The following is a 26,293-nucleotide window of genomic DNA, read 5'->3' as shown; positions in this document are numbered from 1 at the left end:
AGGTAGTGGGTTTGGAGCCTGATACCAACAATTTCCTTCACTGCCTCTCCACCGTCCCTACCCCTTTACCTCCTGGTTCTGTACTGGTCTCTGTTGATGCCAGTTTCCTGTATACCAACATCCCTCATACCCATGGTGGCGCGCAGTGGTTAGCACACTGGACTCGCATTCGGGAGGACGACGGTTCAATCCCGCGTCCGGCCATCCTGATTTAGGTTTTCCGTGATTTCCCTAAATCGCTCCAGGCAAATGCCGGGATGGTTCCTTTCAAAGGGCACGGCCGACTTTCTTCCCCATCTGCCCCTAATCCGATGAGACCGATGACCTCGCTGTCTGGTCTCCTCCCCCAAAAACCAACCAACCAACCCACGGTGGCAGGTTGTAATACTGTGAACTGCCTTTGGTAAACTAAAGAGACTTTTCAAGACAAAACTTGTAGTTTGTCTAAAATGCAAAGTTTACAATCAATATGTACTAAAAGTTTTGCTTACGGCAGTGAGAAAAGGACATTTAATGTGAAAACTTCGGAAACTGAGGGCTGCTCTGCGAGCAGTGGAAAGAGGCATATTGAGAATGAGTAGGAGAGAAAGGAAAAAAAGAACAAACAAACAGATGGGCCAGAGAATAAAATGGAAGGTGTAGTTATGACCGTAATGAAACTGAGGTGCATATAAAGCAAGGGAAAGTCTGGGGGGGGGGACCGTCATCCAAAAGTGGACATCACACGAGTGGTGGTGGTGGTGGTGGTGGTGGTGGTGGTAAATATTATGAAGCACTAATAAATGTGACAGAAATTTGAAATAGTAGCAGAAGTGAGTGGAAAATTGGTTGTTGAGATGGTTCTGGGAGAGCACTTTCCACCTTTAAAGGATGCTGTGAACTATTCCCGAGTCTCTCTCTAGTTGGCATCCTAGCAGAAATTTCCCCCAGGGGGCTTGTCACTCTTTGGCAGGTTCGTGCTTCTCTACCACGGGGCCCAGCCTTTACAATGTTTTTTTTTTCCTTCTGTGCTGCATGTCTGTCCTCTTGCTGCTCTTTTTCCTCTCCCTTGGGGAACATGTCTAGGATGTTATTGGGAATGTTCTGCATTGTCTGTCGCTGATGTAAGAACAGTCTCATCTTTGTTTTTCACTGCCTTTTCCTTTCCTTGTTTCCCTTCTCATCTCATTCCTCTGCTTCTGTACTTGAGATTCCTCTTTTGCCTCTTCCTCCCCGTGTGCTCCTGAAGGTTGGCCCACACGTCTGACACATAACAGGTGACTGGGTAACACTTAATTCCCAACCCCGGGTCGACAGGTAGGATTCGCATGTCGTACCCCCTGGAATAGGCCAGGCTCAGCTAGAGGTGATTGTGTGAGCTGCTACCTTCCCAAATTGCCAATTGGTCCCTCTGTCAGGTGTTCAGGAGGTGTGAACAATCACCTAAAGCGGGTACGCCCCCTTGTGCGGGGGGCCCCCCGTTGGAAGGAACACACCATCGGAGATGCTGGCAAACATGGGGGATTTTCTCGCAATGAGTCAATCATCTTCCCAGTCAACATCTAGGAAACGTAAATGTAATGAGGCTAATGACACAAAGACCATTTCCACTGCACCACAGTGCCTTGTGGTCTCACATACTGAAGATGGTCAGTCCTTCGTCACAGTCAATCCGTTTATTATTCAGAAAGGTGTTAATGCAATTGCTGACCGTGTGAAATCCTGCTCTTGTTTATGGAATGGCAGTTTGCTTTTGGAGACTGCTCTTGATTCTCGGGCACAACAACGGCTTGCTGCCTGGCTTTTCCAAGGCTACCCTGTTCGTGTTGAGGCCCATAGAACTTTGAAATCTTCTCATGGTGTAATTTGCACCCAGCTGCTTGACGGTCTAACTGAGGCCAAAATCCAATCTTACCTCTATGATCAGGGTGTCATTGCCACCCATTGTGTAATGAAAAAGGTAGATGCCTCCTTAGTGCTCACCTGCACTCTTCTCCTCACCTTTGATAAAGTGGTGCTGCCGTCCAAGATCAAAGCAGGCTATGAAATTATCACAGTCTGGCCGTACATTCTGAACCTGATGTGCTGCTACCAGTGTCATTTTTTCAATCACACTAGAAAGTCTTGTCGACACCCAGCCAAGTGTGTAACCTGTGGTGGGGATGCACACAAGGGCGATTGTCTGCCTCCTTCTCCCCACTGTATCAAGTGCAATGGCGGCCATGCTGCCTCCTCTCGGGATTGTTCCATGTATCTTGATGAGTGGCCTGCCGAAGAGATTCGGGGAAAGGAAAAAGTGCCTTATCCAGTGGTTTGCAAGTTACTGGCTAGTCGCAAACCCTGTGTTCTTCCGTCTGGTACCTAGGTTCTGTTCTTGTTACCCCTCACTCCATGAAGGACATGGACCTGCAGACATGCAACCTCAAATTCAGCTCTGAGGTTGTGAAATCGCCCAGTGTCAAGGTAGCATCGCCATCCCCCTGTCCCGCTATGCAACACACCATCAAACTCTCGCCTCAAGGGGCAAAGCCACCAGCTACACAACCAGTAGGCAGGAAAGGGCAAGAGGTGTACTCCTGTGAAGACTTCCTCCATCCCAACAACACCCGAATCTTCCTCTAACCGGAAAGGATCAAAGAAGTCCACCAAAGGCAAACGGTCTTCTCCTTCGCCAACTCGAAGGTCCTGTTCGACAGTGTTGCCACATGATACCTTAGCCCAGCCAGTCTCCGTATCGCTGGTGTGCACCATCAACCATTTTTCAGCATCGGTCTCCACGGACCAACCGCACAAGCAAGCCAATGCTTCTGTGGACCCCATGGAGCAGGATCCTCCTCCTTCTGTGCCCTGTAGTAGCGACTCTACACCAGCTGTCACTCGGCAGCTGCCGAGTTGACACCCCTACATCTCATCCTCCTCATGACTGTCCTCCAATGGAACATTCACGGCCGTCGGCCCCACAAAGAGGATTGATGGCTGCTTTTAGCATGGCAGCATCCCCTTGTACTCTGCATTCAGAAAATGAAATTGCACCCTCACAGCTGCTTTGAGCTTTCACATTACTTATCTAGTTGTTTTGACCTTCCCCTTGAGGTTGGCGTTCCGTCTCATGGAGGCGTCATGCTGCTCATCGGGATGACATTCATAGCCAACCCATCTCCCTCATTACCCATCTTCAAGCTGTTGCAGTCCGCCTTTTCCTTCCCTGCCTGACTTTTTCCCTCTTTACCATTTATGTCCCACTGTCATTCAGTGTCACCAGGGCAGACTTCCTTCAGCTTATTGGACAGCTACCACCCCCATTTTTGCTATTCAGTTACTTTAATGCACATCATCTCCTTTGGGGTTCTCCCAGGACCTGTCAGAGAGGTTCCCTCTTGGCTGACCTTAACCATCTTAACCTCTTCTGCCTGAACACTGGAGCACCCACTTTCCTTTCTGACTCCTCACACACCTATTCCCATTTTTACCTATCCTTTTGCACTGCCCAGATTATCCATCATCTTGAGTGGTCCGTTCTTTCTGACACCTACTCAAGCGACCATTTCCTGTGTGCTCTCCTTTTGCTGACTCCTACCCCATCCATGTGCATGCTCAAATGGCTGCTTACTAAGGCTGACTGGCAGTTTTACTCCTCCCTGGCGACCTTCAAATAACAAGATTTCCCCAGTTGTGATGATCAGGTGTACTATCTAACCAACATTATCCTTACTGCTGCAGAACATTCCATTCCTTGCACTTCCTCTTTATCGTGTTGTGTCCCAGTCCCAGTCCCTTGATGGACTGAGGCATGCCGCGATGCAGTTCGTGCATGGAGACGTGCTATCTGCATTTTTAACTATCATCCTGCGATGGAAAACTGCATTCATTACAAATAGATGTGTGCAAAGTGTTGTCGCATTCTTCGGGATAGCAAACGAGCTAGCTGGATTTCATTCACTAGTTCTTTTAACAATTCCACCCCTTCCTCTGTCATGTGGGCTACCCTCCGACAACACTCTGGGACCAAGATCCATTCCCCCATTTCTGGCCTCACAGTAGCAGATGATGTTATCGTGAACCCCATTGCTGTCTCCAACACATTGGGCCACCGTTTTGCAGAAGTTTCGAGCTCTTCCCACTATCACTCTGCCTTCCTCCATCGGACACAAGTGGAGGAGGCTTGGGCAATACCCTTCTCTTCTCTAAATCATGAGTGCTACAATTCCTCCTTTACTATGAGGGAGCTCGATCATGTTTCCAGTTCATCCTGATCTTGCACCCCAGGGTCAGACGCCATCCACATTCAGATGTTGCAACACCTTTCTCTTGTGGGCAAGCACTTTCTGCTTAACACATACAACCGCATCTGGGCAGAGGGCACATTTTCCAGACGCAGGCATGAAGCCACCGTCATACCCATACCTAAGCCTGGTAAGGACTAAAACATTCCTTCTAGCTACCGCCCCATCTCTCTTACCAGCAGTGTTTGCAAGGTGTTGGAATGCATGATTCATGCCCGGCTGGTATGGTGGCTCGAGTCTCTCAATTTACTGACGAATGCACAATGTGGATTATGAGTGCGGCATTCTGCAATGGAATTGCTTATTGCAGAAACCACCTAAGTACACTTATCCAGGATGTTGGGAAATTAAAAAAAACTGTGTAGCATTGTAAGTTGAAGTCTGATCTCCTTCTAATATTTTTGAATGAAACTTTAAGGTGCTGGAAATGTGTACAAAACACAAAATAATTTTAAAGAAATGTACTATGCTATAAACAATTTTTTAAAATATTGCACTTAGGTTGTTTCTGAAATAAACCACTTTTCCTGTTAATTTCTGTAGCAGTAATACAGAATCAGATAGGCAAATTGATTAATCTTTGCATGTTTTAAGATGAAAGATTAAGTAAATAACACCATTCTATTTATAAAAATGCAACAGGCACACATTAGTGAACCACAAAATACAAATTTGCACAGTAAATGCTTTTCTGCCTTTATTGAGCCTCAGGCATGTCCTCGACAGTTTCTTTCTCGGTTGTTGGCCATTGAATAAAGCTGTCATAAAATTCTTCATAACCAACAGTGTAGTCCATTAATTTTATCAGTTTCTTTTTGTTGATTGGAACCTAAAACCAAAAATTATGTTGTGCAAAACCCAGTAACTGTTTGTAATGCTACACAATATTGTTTTTACTTGCTCACTAATTCGACATCCAACTAATAACATTACTGTAATCAATGTACCTTTCCCAAAGGATAAGCCTTCTCAGAAGGTAGTTCAGGTGGGCTGTCAGTTTTCAATAGAGTGAAAGTAGATGAAAATCCTCCAATAAATGCCTTTTCCACAACTTTCCCGCGAGTATCTTTAGAATACAGGAACTGTTTGTAACTAGATACCTTGAATGACTCCTTATGTTGTCTTGGTACATTTCTGCCTGATGTTTCATTGGAGTTTGTAGTTTTCTTGTACAGTGTAGACCACCAACGTTTAAAACTTAAAACGTCATATGAGGTAAGATGATAAACGGAAAAACGTCCGGACGCACTTGCCTTAAACGTGAGCTCAGAATGTCGATGTGGACTATAAATTCTGTCCACCTTCCCCAAGAGCTATTTAATAGTTCCAAAATCCCTGTTACATGGCGAAAAAGAGTGTCCACGGACTGGAAAGTGATGCGTAATCGTCTCAAACTGACCTCTGGCACAGTGATTCAATAAGAATCGCACAATTGTGTGATTCTTATTTTGGCCCGTTGGCCCATCACAAAACAATATGAGGTCCTTGACGTTAGATGGAATTTCAGTGTCAAAGTAATGTAGCAGCATAGAACAGACTTCATCTGGGCCTTTGTGTGCTTCTCCCTCATGGTACACATACAATTTCGATCAATTGGTTTTTACGTCTTGTACTGAAAAACATTTAACCAGAGCTGTCTCATATAAAATACCTCCTGTACAGGTACATGAGGCGAAGGCAGGTTTTGCATGAAGTCAAATGCCAATGTCACAGTGTCTTTATCTTTGTTCTGAGACACTTCTTCCATAGCTGAATAATATTTTTTTGGATCTTCTGTTATGAAAAACCATTTCAGCTGCTACATTCTGCTTAGAGTTTTTACTCAGAGCTTTGTATTTCAGTTTTACAGATAATCTTTCACACGTTGCGCAAATGTCAACTTGTGGCCGACCAAACAAATACAAGAAGTTCTCTTTGAAGTATTTGTAGTAGAAACTATACTTAACTCTGTCTTGTAGATCAGGGTTGTCTAGATGAACATATTGTAGATTTTTACAACATCAAATCGTGCTTCAAGGTATTTTTTGGGTTTGCCTCCATAATGGTTTACTTTCACATCAAATTTCTCAAACTGTTTATGTATGCATACACAAATTTCACCTGGAACACAGTTCCCACTTCTTGACTTCCCCCTCCTGTCCACTGGGCTCTTATTAAGGACAGAACATTTATTGATTCTCTTAATTGTGCTGTCTGAAATGCCAGAAACATGCAAGAAAACATTTCTACATACTGGAGTTAGAATACCATTCCATTTATAAGAGTGTGATTTTTTGTTGTTAAGTAATTCATCAATAGACATGTCAGCATTTTCTTGAATCTCATCTTGACCTTGTTCCTCTACGTTAGGGTTTTCACACTTACGTTTTACTGGCATGACCTCAACCAATGTTTGCAATTAGTTGTCTTGTGTGTTTTTACTCTCCAAAGAATAAAAGTTATTTCAGAGTGCCTGTATAGATTCTTCAGTAAATTTTGAATTACATTTATAGCTACACTAGTCTGGCTTTCTGGGTGACCTCTTTCCCTTTGTGGGACACATACCTCAGTCCTTGCTTTCTAGCTTTTCGGAAAACGTTCTGCTTGTATTTTTCTTCATATCTCACTCCATGTGTACGCTTAGGATTAGGTTCGTCATCTGAATTGTCAGACATGGTTTAAGAACTGCACACTACTTAATAATCACCAAATACACCTATATTTCCACTACAGACACACACTCAATCCCTCCGTGTTCAACACATAACAACAACAACAGACTCAGTAAAAACAAAAGAAGGGTCACGTAACACATAATCCTAACAGGGCTACCAACCATCATGAGTGGAGGATTGAATTTACTGCAGAAAGAACCTAAGTGACGGTGTTTGGGTTCTTTCTGAAATAAACACATTATTTACACATCTGCGTAATAGCGATCCTTGCAGGGAACATTGGCAGTTTCTGCAATAAAAGATGTATTTATCTCCAAATTGTAACATCACATCAAAATCTCCATTTTGTTAAAAGTGCCACTTAGGTGGTTTCTGAAATAAACAATTCAATTAACCATCTTGTTACTTTGTCCACTCATGTCATGAATGGTTTTCTGTGGAAATCCCAGGCTGTGGCCATGTTTTTCTATGTGGAGAAGGCCTATGACACCTGCTGCAGAACTGGTTTCTTCCGTAATCTTTACATGTGGGGCTTCCATGGCTGCGTGTTCTATTTCCTTCAGGTATTTTTAAAAGATTGAGTTTTCAAGGTGCATGTGGGTTCTGCCTTGTTGGACACCTTTATCAAGGAAAATTGGTGCCTCAGGGTTGTGTCCTGAGCATAATCCTCTTTACCATCACCATTAACCTTATTATGGCCTGTCTCCCACCAGGCATCTCTGGCTCCCTTTTTGTTGACGATTTTGCCATCTATTGCAGTTCTCCATGGACCTGTCTTGCTGAGTGGCATCTTCAGCAATGTCTTGATTGTCTTTACTCCTGGAGCGTCGCCAATGGCTTTCGCTTTTCCACTGACAAAACCGTCTGTGTGAATTTCTGGAGACGCAAGTGGTTTTGCCCACGAGCTTTACATTGTGGGCCTGTTGCCCTTCTGTTTGTTGAAACTATGAAATTCCTGGGGTTCATGCTCAATAGGAAACACTCTTGGTCCTCCCATGTATCTTACCTGGCAGCCCTCTGTATGTGGTTCCTCATTGTCCTCAATGGTACTTCCTGGGGTGCCGATCGAACCACCCACCTCCATTTGTAGCAGTCCCTTGTCTGTTCAAAACTCGACTATGGGTGCTTTGTTTGTGTGTCTACACACCCATCCCTCTTACGCCATCTCAACACTATCCACCATTGTGGCATCCATTTGGCCATGGGTGCCTTTTACACTAGCCCGGTTGAGAGTCTGTATGCAGAAGCTACCACTGTCCTACCACCGTGATTTTCTCCTCAGCAGGTATACATGCTGTTTGTGGAAAATGCATGGCCACCCATCCTGTGCCTCTTTCTTTGATGATTCCTTTGATCGTCAGTATGGGGCTCGTCCTTCTTTTCTGTTACCTCATGGAGTCCACTTTCGGCACTTGCTGCAGCGGCTGAACTTCACACTACTTGCACCTTTCCCAGTGGGTGTGAACCCTTCACCACCTTGGCTTTGCAAAGTGACCCATGTTAACCTTGGCCTTTATTTGCTTCCTAAGGACACTTCTCCAGCCTTCGTTTATCGCCTTCAGTTTCACGATCTTCTCATGGAACTTCGCGATAGTACCTTTGTATGCACTGATGGCTCACGGACTGACCGTGGGGTCAGGTGTGCCTTTGTCATTGGCAATCGTGTCTTTCAGTATCGGCTTCTGGCACACTCTTCAGTATTTACATCCAAGCTCTTTGCCTCATATCAGGCCACAGAGTACATCCGGCGACACAGCCTTTCCAATTGTGTCCTCTGCTCAGACTTACTCAGTGCCCTTCAAAGTCTGTGCGATGTACACCGCTCATCCCTTAGTGCAGCGGGTCCAGGAAAACTGTCGACTGCTCATTCTTGGTGGAGCCAGTGTGATGTTTCTTTGGGTTCCTGGTCATGTCAGTCTGCCAGGAAACAAGGCTGCTGATGCTGCTGCCAAAGCTGCAGTCCTCGTACTTCAGCCTGCGAGTACGTATATTCCCTCCAGTGATCTCTGTGTTGCTGTCTTTCAGGAGGTGGTGGTGTCCCTTTGGTATCACCAATGGTCCTCCCTTCATGGGAATAAGCTCCAGCTCATTAAGCCTCTACTAGTGGCTTGGGCAACCTCCAGTCAGCCCTCCCACTGGGAGGAGGTTATTTTAACTCTGCTATATATTGGGCGCTGCCTTCTTAGCCATCATCATTTGCTAAGTGGCACTACCCCACCACTTTATACACATTGTGCTCAAGTTTTAACTGTCCGCCACTTCATGATGGAATGTCCATTTTTTAACTATTACATTCCCGTTTGGGTTTGCCGTCAGAGTTATCGGCCGTTTTAGCAAATGATGTGTGGGCTGTCGACAGCGTCTTACTTTTTATCCACCAAAGTAATATGGTGAAGGCCATTTAATTTTTAGTTTTTGACTTCTGTTTCTGTATGGTGTCTTTTTTAGCCCTTTTTTCATGTGCCTCTTTTTAGCTGTCTTCTATTATGTTAGTTGGTACTTACGTATAGTTGGTTTTTAACTCCTCTCTGTCATGGTGTTCTACAGTTCTGACTTGGGCACGTATGACCCCAGTTGTTTTTGCACTCTAAAGCAAAACAAGAGAAAAAAACAGCAGAAATTGAACAAATTCAGAGCTGTGCTACATAACAAATTGTTATAACCTTTGGAGAAAGTTGTATAGAGATACTCAGGAAAAGTATATAGGAATATTTGGTAAAATTAGAGTGGTGTTTGCTAAAGAAGTATTTTGAGTACATATAGTGAACTGGTAGTCAAGGGAAATAAACTGCAATAAACTATGATAAAATACAGTAAACTCTGTCCGAATGGGTCTTGGAAGGCCCATTAGTACTGACCAACTGCCATGTCATCCTTATCGCCAAAGGCATCATTGGATGCAGATATGGAGGCATGTGGAGTCAGCACAGTGCTCTCCTGGCCATTGTGTTTTCTTGACCTGAAGCCGTTACTTCCCAATCAAGTAGCTCCTCAGTTGGCCTCACAAGCACTGACTACAGCCTGTTTGCGAACAGCCCACAGTGGATCCAGACGGTCGCTCATCCATGTCCTATTGGCACCCGACGGTGCTTAAAGAAGAGAGACTGGTGATCTGATGGGAACTGATGTATCCACGATGACAAGGCTGTTGGCATTCAAGAGAAATAATAGTCAATATTTATGCTGCCTCCATTTGTCTCTCAAATAAGAACAATTGAAATGTGAGATTACAATGTCAGTTTTCTCTTGCTACATACACAAATGGAATTGAACAAAATGTTTCTAATATTGATATGGAGTACAATCCACTATGCACTGTATTGGCTTGTAGAGTGTATATGTAGATGATTGTGATGCTCCCATCATTGACTGGTAAATGGAGTAATAGGATTGATGTTGTGACTTGGCATGACAGCCAAGCCACTAGGAGGTAGCCGAAAGGCACGCGTTTAAGCTCACGCGGGCTAGCGTGAGGTCTGGAACAGGTAAAGTAATTGAGACTAGCAAATAAAGTACAAAGCTGCTGGAATACTTAACTTTAATCCATAAGTGGTGAACATAGCTCTTGACGGTACATGCATCACAAGATAAATAGCTAATGACGTAGCTGAAGGCTATGCTAACTATCGTCTCGGCAAATGAGAGCGTAATTTGTCAGTGAACCATCACTAGCAAAATCGGCTGTACAACTGGGGCGAGTGCTAGGAAGTCTCTCTAGACCTACCGTGTGGCGGCGCTCGGTCTGCAATCACTGACAGTGGCGACACGCGGGTCCGACGTATACTAAAGGACCGCGGCCGATTTAAAGGCTACCACCTAGCAAGTGTGGTGTCTGAAGTTTGTGGCACAATTTGACCAGAGGAAGGGATCGGTTGGTAGGACATGTTCTGAGGCATCAAGGGATCACCAATTTAGTATTGGAGTGCAGCGTGGAGGGTAAAAATCGTAGAGGGAGACCAAGAGATGAATACACTAAGCAGGTTCAGAAGGATGTAGGTTGCAGTAGGTACTGGGAGATGAAAAAGCTTGCACAGGATAGAGTAGCATGGAGAGCTGCATCAAACCAGTCTCAGGACTGAAGACCACAACAACAACAACCTATGAAAGGGACATGGCTGATTTCTTATCCAGTATTCATCCAATCCAAGGTTGTGCTCAGGCTGTAAGGCCCTTTTTACATGAATGACATCCTTTTCAGCATGTGTCACTTGCCCGTGTATAAATCAGCATCAGATCACACTGGGAGTGGATCAGTGACATCAATCATTGTCTGTGCTGAATGTCAAGCTATATAACCTTGAGTGTGCTGCAGACAGAAACAGGGCTGTGGTTACATCTACTAATATCAGAAATTAATCTGTTTTTGCTGAGCTCACACCTATTATAGTAATAAATTTTGTGCTTCCTGTCTTCTTGTTCTTTATTATGTTATTTGCTTTGTTTTCATTGCTCAAAGTTCTGGTATTTTTCCTACGAGAAATGAAATATATCTGAAATCAAAAAAGTACTTACGTTTTACAATACCTGGACAAAGGAAAATAAAACCAGATATAAAAAATACAGTAAAAAAAAGGCACCATTTACTGTGTTCTAAATATGGTTTGATGTGTCTACAATTTTCTTGGTAAAATAAATGGTAAATTTATATATTTTGAAATATTTAGACACTGCCTCCACCATTCTTTCGGTTCTCAGGAATGTAGAGGATTTACCATACAGCCTTTGACAAGATCCACAATGAATTTTGCTTTAGTCCTTAATAAACTCTATTATTATCGCTTGTTCCTTCTCATTATTGTATTTGATTTTTTTTTTAAAAATATGGCTCTTGTAATGTTACTTTCACTGATCATGCCTCAAAATGCACAGCACACAGTTGTCTCAGCAGAAGCAGTTTTGGTGTTGATGTGTAAACAAAAGCAACACCTCATAACAGGCAAGACTTGGTCCATATCCAGAATTTCAGGGGTGCTGCAGTAGACCCAGTCAAATGAGACAAGAAAGTAGCCCATGCAGAAGGGGCTTAATGACCTCATTCTCTATGTAGGTGTATTTTTATAGCTGCAACCAGTCACATAATGTGAGTAGTGAGGCAATAAACGTACAGTTAGACTTATTCATGGTCACGGGCAAACAAGGGTCATTATTGCTCACAGTGGACCTCATCATCAGTGAGAATATGTATATCCTTCCTTTCTTGCTTCCTTCCTTCATTCTTTCCAGACAAGAAAACACTGATCACTTGTGCACTACTACTGTTGTTTGTAACTGCAGTCAAGGAAGTGAATGTTCAATATGCTTAGTCATGTATTATGTGTTTACCTACTCTTTTGCTGGATGTAACAGCAGCAGTATGTGTTCTCTAAGGTTTTCTTGGTATGGCTGATTAGTGACATGCTACCAGGTGTTCTACCAAATTATTGTTTTCGTTTTATGCACAATATTTCAATTTACTGACCTAGCCATCTTCTTCAGGTGTTGTGAGTTTTGTTTGTTGCGTGTACTTGCTGTCTGGGCTCCAACCAAACTGTGAACTGCCATTGGTCTCATGCCACAATTTATAGCGGAGTTCAATTTAAGAAGGTCAGCAAACTGAGAAGTCAATGTTTCTTTTGGGGAGCTTATCCAAACTGTGTACATTGTGAACATCATCTCCCCTTACAACACCTTAAGATCAGCATTAATCAGACACGCTGAGAAAACATTAGAAAACACACCACTTCTCTCCACAGGAGGAAATGCTCCACAGTGTATACAAATTGGTTTAGCTCTGCTGAAAAAAAGGTTGATTTCTCAGTATGTCGTCCTTTGTAAATCAAACTCGATTATAAATAGCGGAGCAAGGCCAAAAATAGTTCAGTCTGGTTGGAGTCAAAGGCAGCAAGTACACATAACATCAAAGATCACAGCATCTGAAAAATGACATTAACAAACTAAAATAGGGCTAAATGATAATGTCATTGGTGTTTGTTGCAGGATTCTAGTGTGAGTAGTTACAAGGTGTCATATATTGAAAATTGCATTGATTGACTGTTGTCACTTCTTTGTAGTATTTTTATACATTATGAGTGAAACACAAACAACACTGGGGTAATATTCTGCAATATTTATTATTTGTGCAATGAAATTTTGTTGGATCAAAGATTTTAAAGTAGTGCATGTGCAGAGTATCTCCATTTCCAGAGATGAAAAATGTTAATGTTAGGAATGAAACAAGTGGGATTATTCCAGTGTAAATGTGATGTAAGATTATTTAACTAAGACAAAATATATGACACATTAACTAATGAACTATAGACCTATTACAACATTTGTCCATAGAACAACATAGTTGAACGATAAACTTTCATGACATATTCCAAAGATGTGGCTGAACAAAATAATCTTGTCTTTAATATATCCTAAATTATGAATACATAAGGTGTAATAGTGATATTAAGCAGGTGAGTGAAACAGCTGTGATTATACAAAGTAAAAATTTTTTAACACAATGAGAAAAATTATAGTAACTGAAATGAAAGAAATAGAGCATATGAGTAAGACGGGTAGTTTATAATATGGCTTGGATGGGATTATGAGTGGTATCTGCAGTTAGAAGTGGTAAGGGAACTGTGTCTGGTCATTCAGTATTAAGCTTGGGCTGATGGACATGTGTTTATTGATCATCAATGTTATGTTATCTACCGACACAAATGTAATTGCCAAGCGCTTTGCTGAGCACAATGCTCGAGCTTTTGCATTGGAGAACTACCTCCCAGCCTTTTGCACCCTCAAACAACGGATGGAAAGAAAAGTCCTCTCGTTCACTACATGCCACAGTGAACCCTATAACGTCCCATTTACAGAGTGAGAGCTCCTCAGCACCCTTGCATATTGCCCCGACACAGCTCCTGGGCCAGATCAGATCCACAGTCAAATCATTAAATGTCTCTTGTCTGACTACAAGCGACATCTCCTCATCATCTTAACCGGAACTGGTGCGATGGCGTCTTTCCATCACAATGGTGAGAGAGAACCATCATTCCCATGCTCAAACCCAGTCAAAACCCGCTTGATGTGGATAGCTACTGGCCAATCAGTCTCACCAACCTTCTTTGTAAGCTGCTGGACGTATGGTGTGTCGGCAGTTGGGTTGGGTCCTGGAGTCATGTGGCCTACTGGCTCCATGTCAGGGCGGCTTCTGCCAGTGTTGCTCTACCACTGATAATCGTGTTTCCCCCAAGTCTGCCATCCATCTGAATAGCCTTTTCCAGATGTCAGCATCTGGTTGCCATCTTTTTTGACTTACATAAAGCGTAGGCGACATCATATCCTTGCCACATTGTATGAGTAGGGTCTCTTGGGCCTGCTCCTGATTTTTATCCAAAACTTCCTGTCGCTCCATATTTTCCATGTCCAAGTTGGTGTCTCCCACAGTTCCCCCCATATTCAGGAGAATGGCTTTCCGCAGGGCTCCGTATTGAGTGTGTCTCTACTTTTAGTGGCTATTAATGGTCTAGCAGCAGCTGTAGGGCTGCCAGTCTCACCATCTCTGTATGCAGATGACTTCTGCATTTCGTACTGCTGCCTACAGGGAGCCATTCACTAGGCGCAGTCATGGGCTCTATCCCAGGGCTTCCAGTTTTCAGCCACGAAATCGTGTGTCGTGCAGTTCTGTCGGCGTCACACCGTTCATCCAGAACCAAAACTTTACCTTAATAGCGATCCACTCGCTGTAGTGGAGACAGATCGACTCTTAGGACTGGTCTTTGATGCCTGATTGATTTTGCCACTTCACCTTTATCAGCTTAAGCGGAAGTGCTGGCAGCACCTCAATGGCCTCTGCTGCCTGAGCAACACCAACTGGGGTGCAGATCGCTCTACGCTGTTGCTTCACTATAGGAGTCTGGTTTACGGTTCGGTGGTGCCCTCAGCATTGCGTTTACTTGACCCAATGCACCACTGTGGCATTTGCATAGCGACGGGAGCGTTTAGAATGAGTCCAGTGACTGGTGTCCTGGTGGAGGATGGAGTCCCTCCATTGAAGGTTAGGCGTGCACAGCTGCTCACCAGTTATATCGCACACATTCGTAGTTCTCCTGAACATCTGAATTACCATTTCCTTTTCCCAACCACGGCGGTCCATCTCCCTCATTGGCGGCCCAAGTCAGGGTTTACGATTGCAGTTCACGTCCTGTCCCTTCTGTCTGAACTGGAGTCCTTCCCATTACCACCTCTCCTTGAGGTCCATTCACATACACCTCCATGGTGTACACCTAGGCCGCAGATTCTTCTGGACCTTTTGTGTGGCTCTAAGGACTCCATTAACCCTGTGGCTCTCTGCTATCACTTCCAGTCGATTCTCAACATGTACCGGAGCCTTGAAGTGATTTACACTGACAACTCGATGGCTGATCGTCACGTAGGCTTTGCGTATGTTCATGGAGGACATATTGAACAGCACTCCTTGCCAGATGGCTGCAGTGTTTTCACTGCAGAGCTGGCGGCCCCATCTTGTGCTCTTGAGCATGTCCGCTCATGCCCTGGCAAGTCATTTCTCCTGTGTACTGATTCCTTTAACAGCCTACAAGCTATCGACCAGTGCTGTCCCATTGTTCAGTGGTGTTTGTGTGGACCCCAGGACATGTCGCAATCCCAGGCTACGAACTTTCTGACAGGCTGGCCAAACAGGCTACGTGGAAACTGCTTCTGGAGATGGGCATCTCCGAAACTGACCTGCATTATGTCTTATGCCACAGGGTTTTTCGGCTTTGGGAGACGGAATGGCATAACAGTACGCACAACAAACTGCATGTCATTAAGGAGACTACAAATGTGTGGAAGTCTTCCATGGGGTCCTCTCACAGGGAATCAGTTGTCCTCGGCCAGCTTCGCATTGGCCATATGTGGCTAATGCATGGGATTGTCAGGATCAGTAAATAATGCCCTTGAATATCTGAAACTAGCCTTTACAAATAGCTTCAGGTACATGAATATGTCACTCACTTCACCAAAAGAAATAACTCCCATAATAAATTCTTTAAAAACAAAGCATTCTAGTGGTTACGATGAAATATCAACAAAGTTAATTAAGGCATGTTCTTGTGAGTTTAGTACAATTCTAAGTTACTTGTGTAACCAGTCAATTATAACTGGGACATTTCCTGACTGGCTGAAATATGCAGATGTTAAGCCTCTATTCAAGAAAGGGGATAAAGAGATGCCATCAAACTACAGACCGATTTCACTTTTGCCAGCATTCTCAAAAATTTTAGAAAAAGTAATGTACAGGCAGCTTCTCAACCATCTGACCACAAATAACATATTATCAAGAACACAGTTTGGATTTCTGAAGGGTTCTGATATCGAAAAGACTATTTATACCTACAGTGAAAATGTACTTAATTCATTAAATAACAAGTTACAAGCAGCAGGTATTTTCTGTGATTTTTCAAAGGCATTCGATTGTGTAAACCACAACATCCTTTTAAATAAATTAGAATTCTATGGTGTCACGGGCAGTGCTGCAAAATGGTTCAAGTCATACCTCGCTAACAGGAAACAAAGGGTGTCAGTGCAAGGGACTAGTGAATTAAGTCATCAGTCATCATCAGAATGGGAAGAAATTACATGTGGTGTCCCACAAGGATCCATCTTAGGGCCATTGCTTTTTCTTGTGTACATTAATGATCTCTCATCAGTTACACTGCCAGAAGCAGAGTTCGTTTTGTTTGCAGATGACACAAGTATTGCAATAAATAGTATGTGGAGTGTAGTTCTAGAAAGATCTGCTAATGATATTTTCATGGATATTAATAAATGGTTTAAAGCCAACTCACTGACATTAAACTTCGAAAAGACTCGCTATATGCAATTCAGAACCTGTAAGAGGTTTCCACCCAGCATATGCATAAAGTGCGAAGAAGAGCAGATAGAAGAGGTTGACAGTCTTAAATTCCTGGGATTACAACTTGATAATAAATTAAGTTGGGAGGAGCACACAACAGAACTGCAGAAACGCCTTAACAAATCTGTATTTGCAATTCGAGTGTTAGCAGACATAGGCGACATAAAAGTGAAAAAGCTTGCATACTTTGCCTACTTTCATTCCATAATGTCATATGGTATAATATTTTGGGGTAACTCTTCAAGTCAAACAAAAGTTTTCAGAGTCCAAAAGCGTGTAATACGTATTATTTGTGGAGTAAACTCACGGACGTCTTGTAGAAACCTCTTCAAAGAACTGGGTATACTAACTACTGCCTCTCAGTATATTTACTCCTTAATGAAATTTGTCCTAAATAATATATCTCTTTTTCCAACAAACAGCTCAGTTCATACATACAATACCAGGAACAAAAATGATCTGCACAAGGACTTAAAAGCATTTACTTTAGTTCAAAAGGGGGTCCACTACTCAGGAACACTCATCTTCAATAATTTTCCAGCAAACAAAAAAAAAAATTTAGTTACAAATAAAGATCAGTTTAAAAGGAGCCTGAAAGACTTACTAGTGGCCAACTCCTCCTACTCCATTGATGAATTTTTTAATAGAAACAAATGATGTGTTGTATATATTCATAGTATTAGTATTGTTATTTCAGCTTAAAAAAAAAAAAGTGACATGTTCCACATCCACAAGGATCTCCTCAACACGGATCTATGGAACGAAAAACTAATCTAATCTAATCTAAATCTAATCTCCGTCGCGAAGACCCACCTCGGTGTCACTGTAGCTCACAAATGACGGTCATCCACCTCTTGCTGGACTGTCCACTTTTAGTGCTCTGCAGCAGACTTTTAACTTTCCCAGCACCCAGCCTTCAGTGTTGGGCGCAATGCCTCAACGGCAGCTGTAGTTTTTTGTTTTATTCATGAGGGTGGGTTTTATCTGATCTAAGTTTTAGTGCATGTCCTTTGTCCCTCGGTGTCCTCCACCTTAGTTCTTTTTCTTGGTCTCTTCTACATGTTTCTTGTGTCTCTCTGTGGTTTTCTTTTCCGATGTTGTACATTTTAGTGTTTGTTGCCCTTGTGTCATTCTTGTGGTTTTCTCCTCCTTCCAGCTATGTTTTGTATGTCTCGATTATTTTACTCCCACCCTTGTGAAATTATTTTAATCAGAACAAGGGACCAATGACCTAGCTGTTTGGTCCCCCCACCGACCCCCAATGCCCCCCCCTCCACCCCCCCCCCCCCCCCCCCAACCACCATCCTCTTTTAAACCAACCAATACTTCATGTTTCACTTTGTAACTATGGCTTTCTTTTAGCAGGTAGTGTGCAAAAGTAGAGTCACAATTTTCTAAGTTTCCAAATGGTGTGGTGTTTCTTCGAGTGGATACATATTGCCCTGACAGACTGACCTGTATAGAATTTGTCACAGTTAAAACTAATTTTAATATTCCACTCTTTTTCAAAACTGGAGTCCTGTCTTGAACAATGGACAAAAAGTGTCCAATAGTATTGTGCTCATAAAATGATATTTTACTTACTGAATTAAGGTTTTTTGGCTACATCCAGTTAGACTTTTCAAGTACAGAACTGTGCACGATATTTTGCATTCTTGAGGTAGCGGGTCGGGGACAGGGTGAAGAAGGGAGTGCACATGTTGTTTCTGGTTTTTGCGCATTATGGAGTCCACTAATTTAGGATGACAACCATTGTTCTATGCTATTTTTTAATGGCATTTAATTCCGTTTTGAAGTTGTCTTCACTCATGGGGATGGATATTAGGCGATGTATCATAGGATGAAAGGCAGCATGGTTATGGGTACCGGTTGTTGAGAATTAGCCTGTATTGCTGTATCTGTGATGGTAGTTTCCACAAATCTTGAAAGTATGAATACAGTCACTGATGTCTATGGTTAGATCTAAATAATGTATGCAATACCCAAACTCTGTTGTGCATTGTATATGATTGTTTTTAGAATTTAGCTGCTGAAGGAATTTTTGAAGTTGTCTGGTGGTACCTGTCCATAAACACAACACATCATCAACATACCTAAAGCAGCATCCAACCTTGGAAATGTGTGAATTATTTTCCAAAAACTTTGTTTCAAAATTGTCCATGGAGATTTCAACAAGGACCGGACTGAGGGGGAAGTGGGGGGATCTCATAGCTAGACCATCCAAAATGTTTGTACATCCTATCATTGAAATGGAAATAATTTTGTGTTAGACAAATTCTGTACCTAACCTTATGTCATCTATGACAACTGGTTTGACTCCTGATTTATCTGGTAAGTCTGTGAGAATGAGAATGTTTAGGCACTTATCAAAATGTATGTTAGTGAGTAAGTTGTTAACATCAAAAGAAACAAGCTTGGTGCTAAGAGGGATTCTCATGCCTTTATTTTGTTCACTAAGTCAACTGAATTAAGGATGCCGTGACTGTGTGTGAACTTGGTTTTGATCTTGATCATGTTAATTTTTAACATGGAGCTGAGAAGGCAGAGACCATGGGATGGATTGAGATATTATCTTTATGGAATTTAGGGAGGCCATAAACTCTGGAACACTTCTAATTTTATCATTATAGGATTGTCTGGGGTGTTTCAGTATCTGTTGGAAGTTGGTGACTCTTAGGAAATCATCCACTTTGTGAGCATAGTCACATTTGTTCATTAGAAAACAGTATTTCCTTCATCTGACCGGATTGCTATAATATTATTGTCAATCATTTTGTTCTTGAAATTGTTTAATACTTGCTGTTTCTCAGTTTGTGGGACACTGGAAATGAGGTTAGATACTACCAGTTCATGGGATATGAGATGTTTAGTGGAGGTGTCCTCACCTAATGCAAATTCTATGTCTATTTTTATTATTTTCAGTTGTTTTTTGGAGATTTTTATGGTGAACCGTATTTGAAGCTTTTTCTCAGTACATTGAGTTCTATGTTGGTACTGAATGACCAGACACAGTTCCCTTTCTCACCAGTTCTAACTGCAGACAGCACTCACAGGCCATGTTGTAATTATCCCTGTTACTCACATGCTTCATTTCCTTCACTATTCCTTCCTATTTCACGATAATTTCTCTCGTTGTGATAAAAAAAATTATTTTGTATAGTCACGACTACTTTACTCACCTGCTTAATGTCACTAACATATCTTGGTTGTTGTCATTGTCGTTGTTGTTGTTGTGTTGGTCTTCAGTCCAGAGACTTGTTTGATGGAGCTCTACATGCTACTCTGTCCTGTATAAGCTTCATCTCCAAGTAACTACTGTACCCTACATTCTTCTGAATCTGCTCAGTATATTCATCTCTTGGTCTCCCTCTACGATTTTTACCCTCCACGCTGCCCTCCAAGACTAAATTGGTGATCCCTTGATGCCCAGAATGTGTCCTGCCAACCGTTCCCTTCTAGTCAAGTTGTGCCACAAATTCCTCTTCTCCACAATTCTATTCAGTACTTCTTTGTTAGTTACATGATCTACTCATCTAAACTTCAGCATTCTTCTGTAGCACCACATTTCGAAAGCTTCTATTCTCTTCTTGTCACATCCATACACGGCTACACTCTGTACAAATACTTTTAGAAAAGACTTCCTGACAATTAAATCTAGACTCGATGTGAACAAATTTCTCTTCTTCAGAAACACTTTTCTTGCCATTGCCAGTGTCCATTTTATATCCTCTCTACTTCAACTATCATCAGTTATTCTGCTCCCCAAATAGCAAAACTCATCTGTTACTTTAAGTGTCTCACTTCCTAATCTAATTCTCTCGGCATCACCCCTGATTTAATTAGGCTACGTTCCATTATCCTCATATTCCATTATTCTCATTTTGCTTTTGTTGATGTTCAGCTTACATCCTCCTTTCAACACACTGGCCATTCCGTTCAACTGCTTTTCCAAGGCCTTTGCTGTATCTGACAATTACTATATCATCAGCAAACTGCAATGTTTTTATTTTTTCTCAATGGATTTTAATTCCTACTCCAAATTTTTCTTTTGTTTTCTTTTACTGCTTGCTCAATATACAGATTGAATAACATCGGGGTTAGGCTACAACACTATCTCACTCCTTCCAAACAACTGCTACCCTTTCATGTCCCTCGACTCTTTACAACTGCCATCTGGTTTCTGCACAAGTTGTACATAGCCTTTCGTTCCCTGTATTTCACCCCTGCCACCTTCAGAATTTGAAAGAGAGCATTCCAATCAACATTGTCAAAAGCCTTTTCTAATTCTACAAATGCTAGAAACATTGGTTTGCCTTTCCTTAATATGTCTTCTAAGATAAGTCACAGGGTCAGTATTGCCTCATGTGTTCCAATATTTCTGCGAAATCTGAACTGATCTTCCCCCAGGTTGGTTTCTACCAGTTTTTCCATTCGTATGTAAAGAATTCGTGTCAGTATTTTGTAGCCGTGACTTAGTAAACTGATAGCTCGGTGATTTCCACACCTGTCAACACTTCCTTTCTTTGGGATTGGAATTACTATATTCATCTTGAAGTCGTAGGGTATTTCGCCTGACTCATACATCTTGCTCACCAGATGGTAGAGTTATGTCAGAGCTGGCTCTCCCAACGCTATGAGTAGTTCTAATGGAATTTTATCTACTCCCAGGGCCTTCTTTCACTTTAGGTCTTTCAGTGCTCTGTCAAATTCTTCGCACATTACCATATCTCCCCTTTCATCTTCATCTACGTTCTCTTCCATTTCCATAATATTGCCCTCAAGTACATGCCCTTGTATAGGCTCTCTATATACTCCTTCCACCTTTCTGCTTTACCTTCTCTGCTTAGAACTGGTTTTCATCTGAGCTCTTGATATTCATGCAAGTGGTTCTCTCTTTTCCAAAGGTCTCTTTAATTTTCCTGTAGGCAGTATCTATATTGCTCCTAGTGATATATGCCTCTACATCCTTACATTTGTCCTCTAGCCACCCCTGCGTAACCATTTTGCACGTCCTGTTGATCTCATTTTTGAGACGTTTGTATTGCTTTGCACCTGCTTCATCTACTGCATTTTTATATTTTCTCCTTTTATTGATTAAATTCAATACTTCTTCTGTTATCCAAGTATTTCTACTAGCCCTTGTCTTTTTACCTACTTGATCCTCTGTTGCTTTCACTATTTCAGCTCTCAAAGCTACCCATTCTTTTTCAACTGTATTTCATTCCCCTGTTCCTGTCAATTGTTCCCTAATGCTCTCTCTGAAACTCTCTACAACCTCTAGTTCTTTCAGTTTATCCAGGTCCCATCTCCTTAAATTCCCTCGTTTTTGCAGTTTCTTCAGTTTTAAACTATAGTTCATAACCAATAGATTGTGGTCATAGTTCATATCTGCCTGTGGAAATGTCTTACAATTTAAAACGTGGTTCCTAAATCTCTGTCTTACCATTATATAATCGATATGAAAACTATTGTCTCCAGGCCTGTTCCACATATACAACCTTCTCTCAGGATTTTTAAATCAAGTGTTGGTTATGATGAAATTATGCTCTGTGCAAAATTCTACTAGAGGCGGCTTCCTCTTTAATTCCTTACCACATTCCATATTCACCTACCACTTTCCCTTCTCTTCCTTTTCCTATTATCAAATTCCAGTCCCCTATAACTATGATATCTTATCTGTTTGTAATTTAGGATCTATTAAAGTCAAGATTATTTTGTACAGCCACATCTGTGGAATATGTCACTAAAGTTTATTGTTCAGTTATGTTCTTCTATGTTCAAGTCTTATTATACGTCTGTAGTTCATTAGTTAATGTCCCATATTTTATCTTAGTTCAATAATTGTACATCACATTTACACTGAAATAATAATCTCTGGAAATGGAGATACCCTGCACATGCACTAGTTTAAAATCTTTGATCCAACAAAATTTTATCTTTTTACTTCATGATGGTGTAATAGTCACAAACTGGTTCATGTGACAAATAATAAATATTGTAAAATATTACACCAGTGTTATGTGTGTTTTATTCATAATGTGTTTTGAAAAAGTTCCCACGCCGAAAATTGTGCACTATCTGTGTAGCACACATTAAAGAACAACACAAGTGCAATGCTAGTTATGATGGATTCTGACCAGTAACAAGACAACTTATTTTCACAGATTGTGTTCAAAATGACCACTTGAAATGGGAATACGTGCTTCCAGTCAGATACAGAGTGACTATTGCACACATGCCAGCATTTCAGCAGAGATGTCTGTACAGGCTGCAGTAATGCATCATTGCATATCATCAGTTGTAATTGGTATGTCCTTTTAGACAGCATATTTCAGCTTTCCCCACAGCAAAAAGTCTACTGATGTGAAGTCTGGGTAATGAGTTGGCCAGGATAAAGGTGCTCTTCGTCCAATCAAGTAATTTGGAAACAATTCATGGGGCCATGCTTGTAGTACTTCGTGCACTGTGAGCTGGACAGTCATCATGTTGGTAACACAGGTTCCCCATAGCCCGCAGAAGAACACCTTGTAGCATTTGTGGAAGATGGTCTGTTCGGAGGGTGCGTATGAGCTGACATTCACTATCTCACACCGTACATTTACGTTGTCTAGGTGTTACACTAAAACTTTCATGTAACTGGTTGAAGAGGTTGAAAAATAATTGCCAAGATGATTGATGTCTCTTTTGATATCTTTTTGCATGCACCATACAAGAACGAACTGCATTCTTCCTACACTCCCCATACACCATATGCATCTCAGCTTATTCTACATTAGTAAATACCATTGTCTACTCATGACCTGCCGCTTTGACTGTCATACAGTAATGGACTAGCAAGTTGCAGTGCAGTCAATGAAAACATAGGCACACTGTAAACAATCAAAACAACACTGTACCTAGCAACTACGCGTGTTGAATGGCACAAGCAAGTGTCAATGTGGAAACTTTTCAAAATACTACATCTCATAAACAACTTGCACTAGAATCCTTCAACAAACACCACTGTCATTCTAATTTACCCCACTTTCAGTTTGTTAATGTGAAAGGAATAAAGTTAAGAAATAATTGAAAATTCCTCTAAAAGTTCTTTACACAACTGAATGTATACATAGATACATCGTGTCGGATGGTTCCACAGGAGGCAAAAAAGGCTTTGCACATGTTTTAATTAAAGTTATACCCACACCCCTCCCCACCCCACCCACCCTGTGTGGAACACTGAATTTTGGTTCCCTTTACATTACATACCGTTAAGCTGTAGCATGTCTGGAAATGTTTAATGAGTCCATTTTCTCTTATATATCTGTATTTTAATGTGTTCATTTCTTGAGTTTGTAGGAATCTATTTTGATGATATTCATTCTGAAAGCTACATACCACTTCCAACTTAAATTACGTTGTATATAGAATGAAACATTTGAATTTCAGCTTGTGATGATGGAACCATAAGATTGTGGTTGGTACCTGAAGGAGGCCTCCCAGAGCCAACGAATACTCCTGATCAGATATTAGCTGGTCATTCAGAGAAGATATACTTCATTAAGTTCCATCCTTTGGCAAAAGATATTCTGGCTTCTGGCTCTTATGACATGACAATTCGGATCTGGGATCTAGCAACACAGTGTGAAAAGATTGTACTTCTTGGACACACGGACCAGGTAAGCTCATTAGCCAGGTCTCATACTGGAACTATATATAAAACGAAGTTTTTGAATTAATCCATGTAGATTAAAAATTGCCTGGAATGCTTTCAGTAAACTAAACAGGGTTTTCTAAACAGAGCCTCCAATGTATCTGAAAAGGGAAGTGTATACTTTGCGTATGTGACCAGGTTTGAAAGCAGTGAGACTTGAACTTTTAATGTGAAAAACTCTTCAGAATCTGAGGATTACTTCACAAGCACTTTAGGTACACATTCTGAGTGTTACTAGGAGGGACAGGGGAATAAATCAATCGAGAAACAGATGAGTGGGAGATGCGAACATGACTGTAATGAGGAGGAGGAGGAGGAGGAGGAGGAGGAGGTGATGGTGGTGTCACGAAGTGATGCAGAAACAAAACTGCCATTAATTATAGACAGAAACCACATGACTTGTGAAGGAAGAGTATAGACGGACACCAGATTGAGGGTAGACAGGTTTATTTTACATGAACAATGACTTTGAAGTTATCAGATAATGCCAAGCTTGCCTTGTCTGTCCTTTGTTATCTTGTTACATCACTGTTCATATTCGTGTAATTACCACAGTTGAGTGCTGATGTGTTAACCTTTTGTCCTTACACAAAAAATATTGTTGCATGTAAGTGCTGCATGTTTACAGGTAAATGAAAAGGCATTAACAATTATGTAAAAAAAAAAAATACATTACCCTTTTATTGTCCATAAAATGAACTTTACAAATGAATACTATTGAAAATTATTTACAGTTATTGTCTCTGTAATACTATACAAACACACTGCTTGACAAAAAAGGTGAAGCACTCAGAAGGGAAAAAGGAAACAAAATTAAAGTTTATGGGTTGAGAGGGTATGTGATGTCATTTTAGTGATTACAAAATCAAGTGAACTTTAGAAACAATTTGGCAGCATGAGCCCACTTATCAGTACGACATTGCACTCCCTCTGACCTAGATGCATGCACTGATGCTGTTGGGGAGAGTATCACAAAGTGGTTGCATCCTCTCCGGAGGCAACTGTTGTAACTTGTCCTCGATATCCTGGAGACTGACTCTGTAACATGGTTGAAATCAGGTTGGTCACTAACATCTTCTATCAGGGACAGATTCAAGGATCTTGCTGGCCATGAGTGTACCTCAATATCACACAGACAGTTCATGGAGACACATGCTCTGTGTGAACAAGCATTGTGCTGCTGGAATATGGCACCACAACAATCTCACACAAGAGGTAACACACAAGGCTGCAGGATGTCCATGCTATACAGGTGTGCCATCAAATTCTGTCCGATCGTGGCTCACCTCCTTCCGACAACGACGAGCTGAGGAAGTAGCCCTTACACGGCTTAGAATAGGACATTGTCTGTTGACACATGGTTTTCTGTTACGTCGTGAGGAGCCACCAACGTATCAGACATGTGGGACACAGCTGTCGATATGACATATTTTAACTGAGTGTGTTTTATATGCAGGTTTGAGGGAAGATTTCAGTTTCCCACCAGACCTGCCCTCTCTTTTAACTAATAATGAGGCGAGTGTCGGTAGGGTTTTACGTTTTTGTGTGATGTCTGGGCTTCTTTCCAAAATATTGGGATTGAGGTCTTAGTGTGCTGTACAGTGGTTTGGTCACCCATTCTTTGTAAGTGGTCACTCAGCCACCGTTAATTATTTTTACCTGTTTTGTACTGCTATTTTATTTTTAGTTTTATCTACCTGTTTTGATGTGCTGTGTCCAATCTTGCAATTTGCACATTTCCAATTCTCGCAAAGATCGGCTCTGAATTGATCTTTGTTTAACAGATCTTGGCTGCACT

General features: G+C 41.7%; 1 protein-coding gene across 2 annotated transcripts in view; it reads left to right on the top strand.

Annotated features, from left to right (window-relative positions):
• Positions 1-26,293, top strand: part of LOC124790106 (coronin-7) — a 238,154-nt gene that overhangs the window by 136,627 nt on the left and 75,234 nt on the right. For both annotated transcript variants that reach the window (XM_047257676.1, XM_047257675.1), the window contains one exon: positions 24,231-24,460. In XM_047257676.1, coding sequence (XP_047113632.1) covers positions 24,231-24,460 — 230 coding nt within the window. The remainder of the gene's footprint in view (positions 1-24,230; positions 24,461-26,293) is intronic.

Source organism: Schistocerca piceifrons, chromosome 3 (assembly GCF_021461385.2).
Source record: "Schistocerca piceifrons isolate TAMUIC-IGC-003096 chromosome 3, iqSchPice1.1, whole genome shotgun sequence".
NCBI lineage: Eukaryota > Metazoa > Arthropoda > Insecta > Orthoptera > Acrididae > Schistocerca > Schistocerca piceifrons.
The sequence above is the reverse complement of the archived record's forward strand: the minus strand, read 5'-3'. Positions and strand labels throughout refer to the sequence as shown.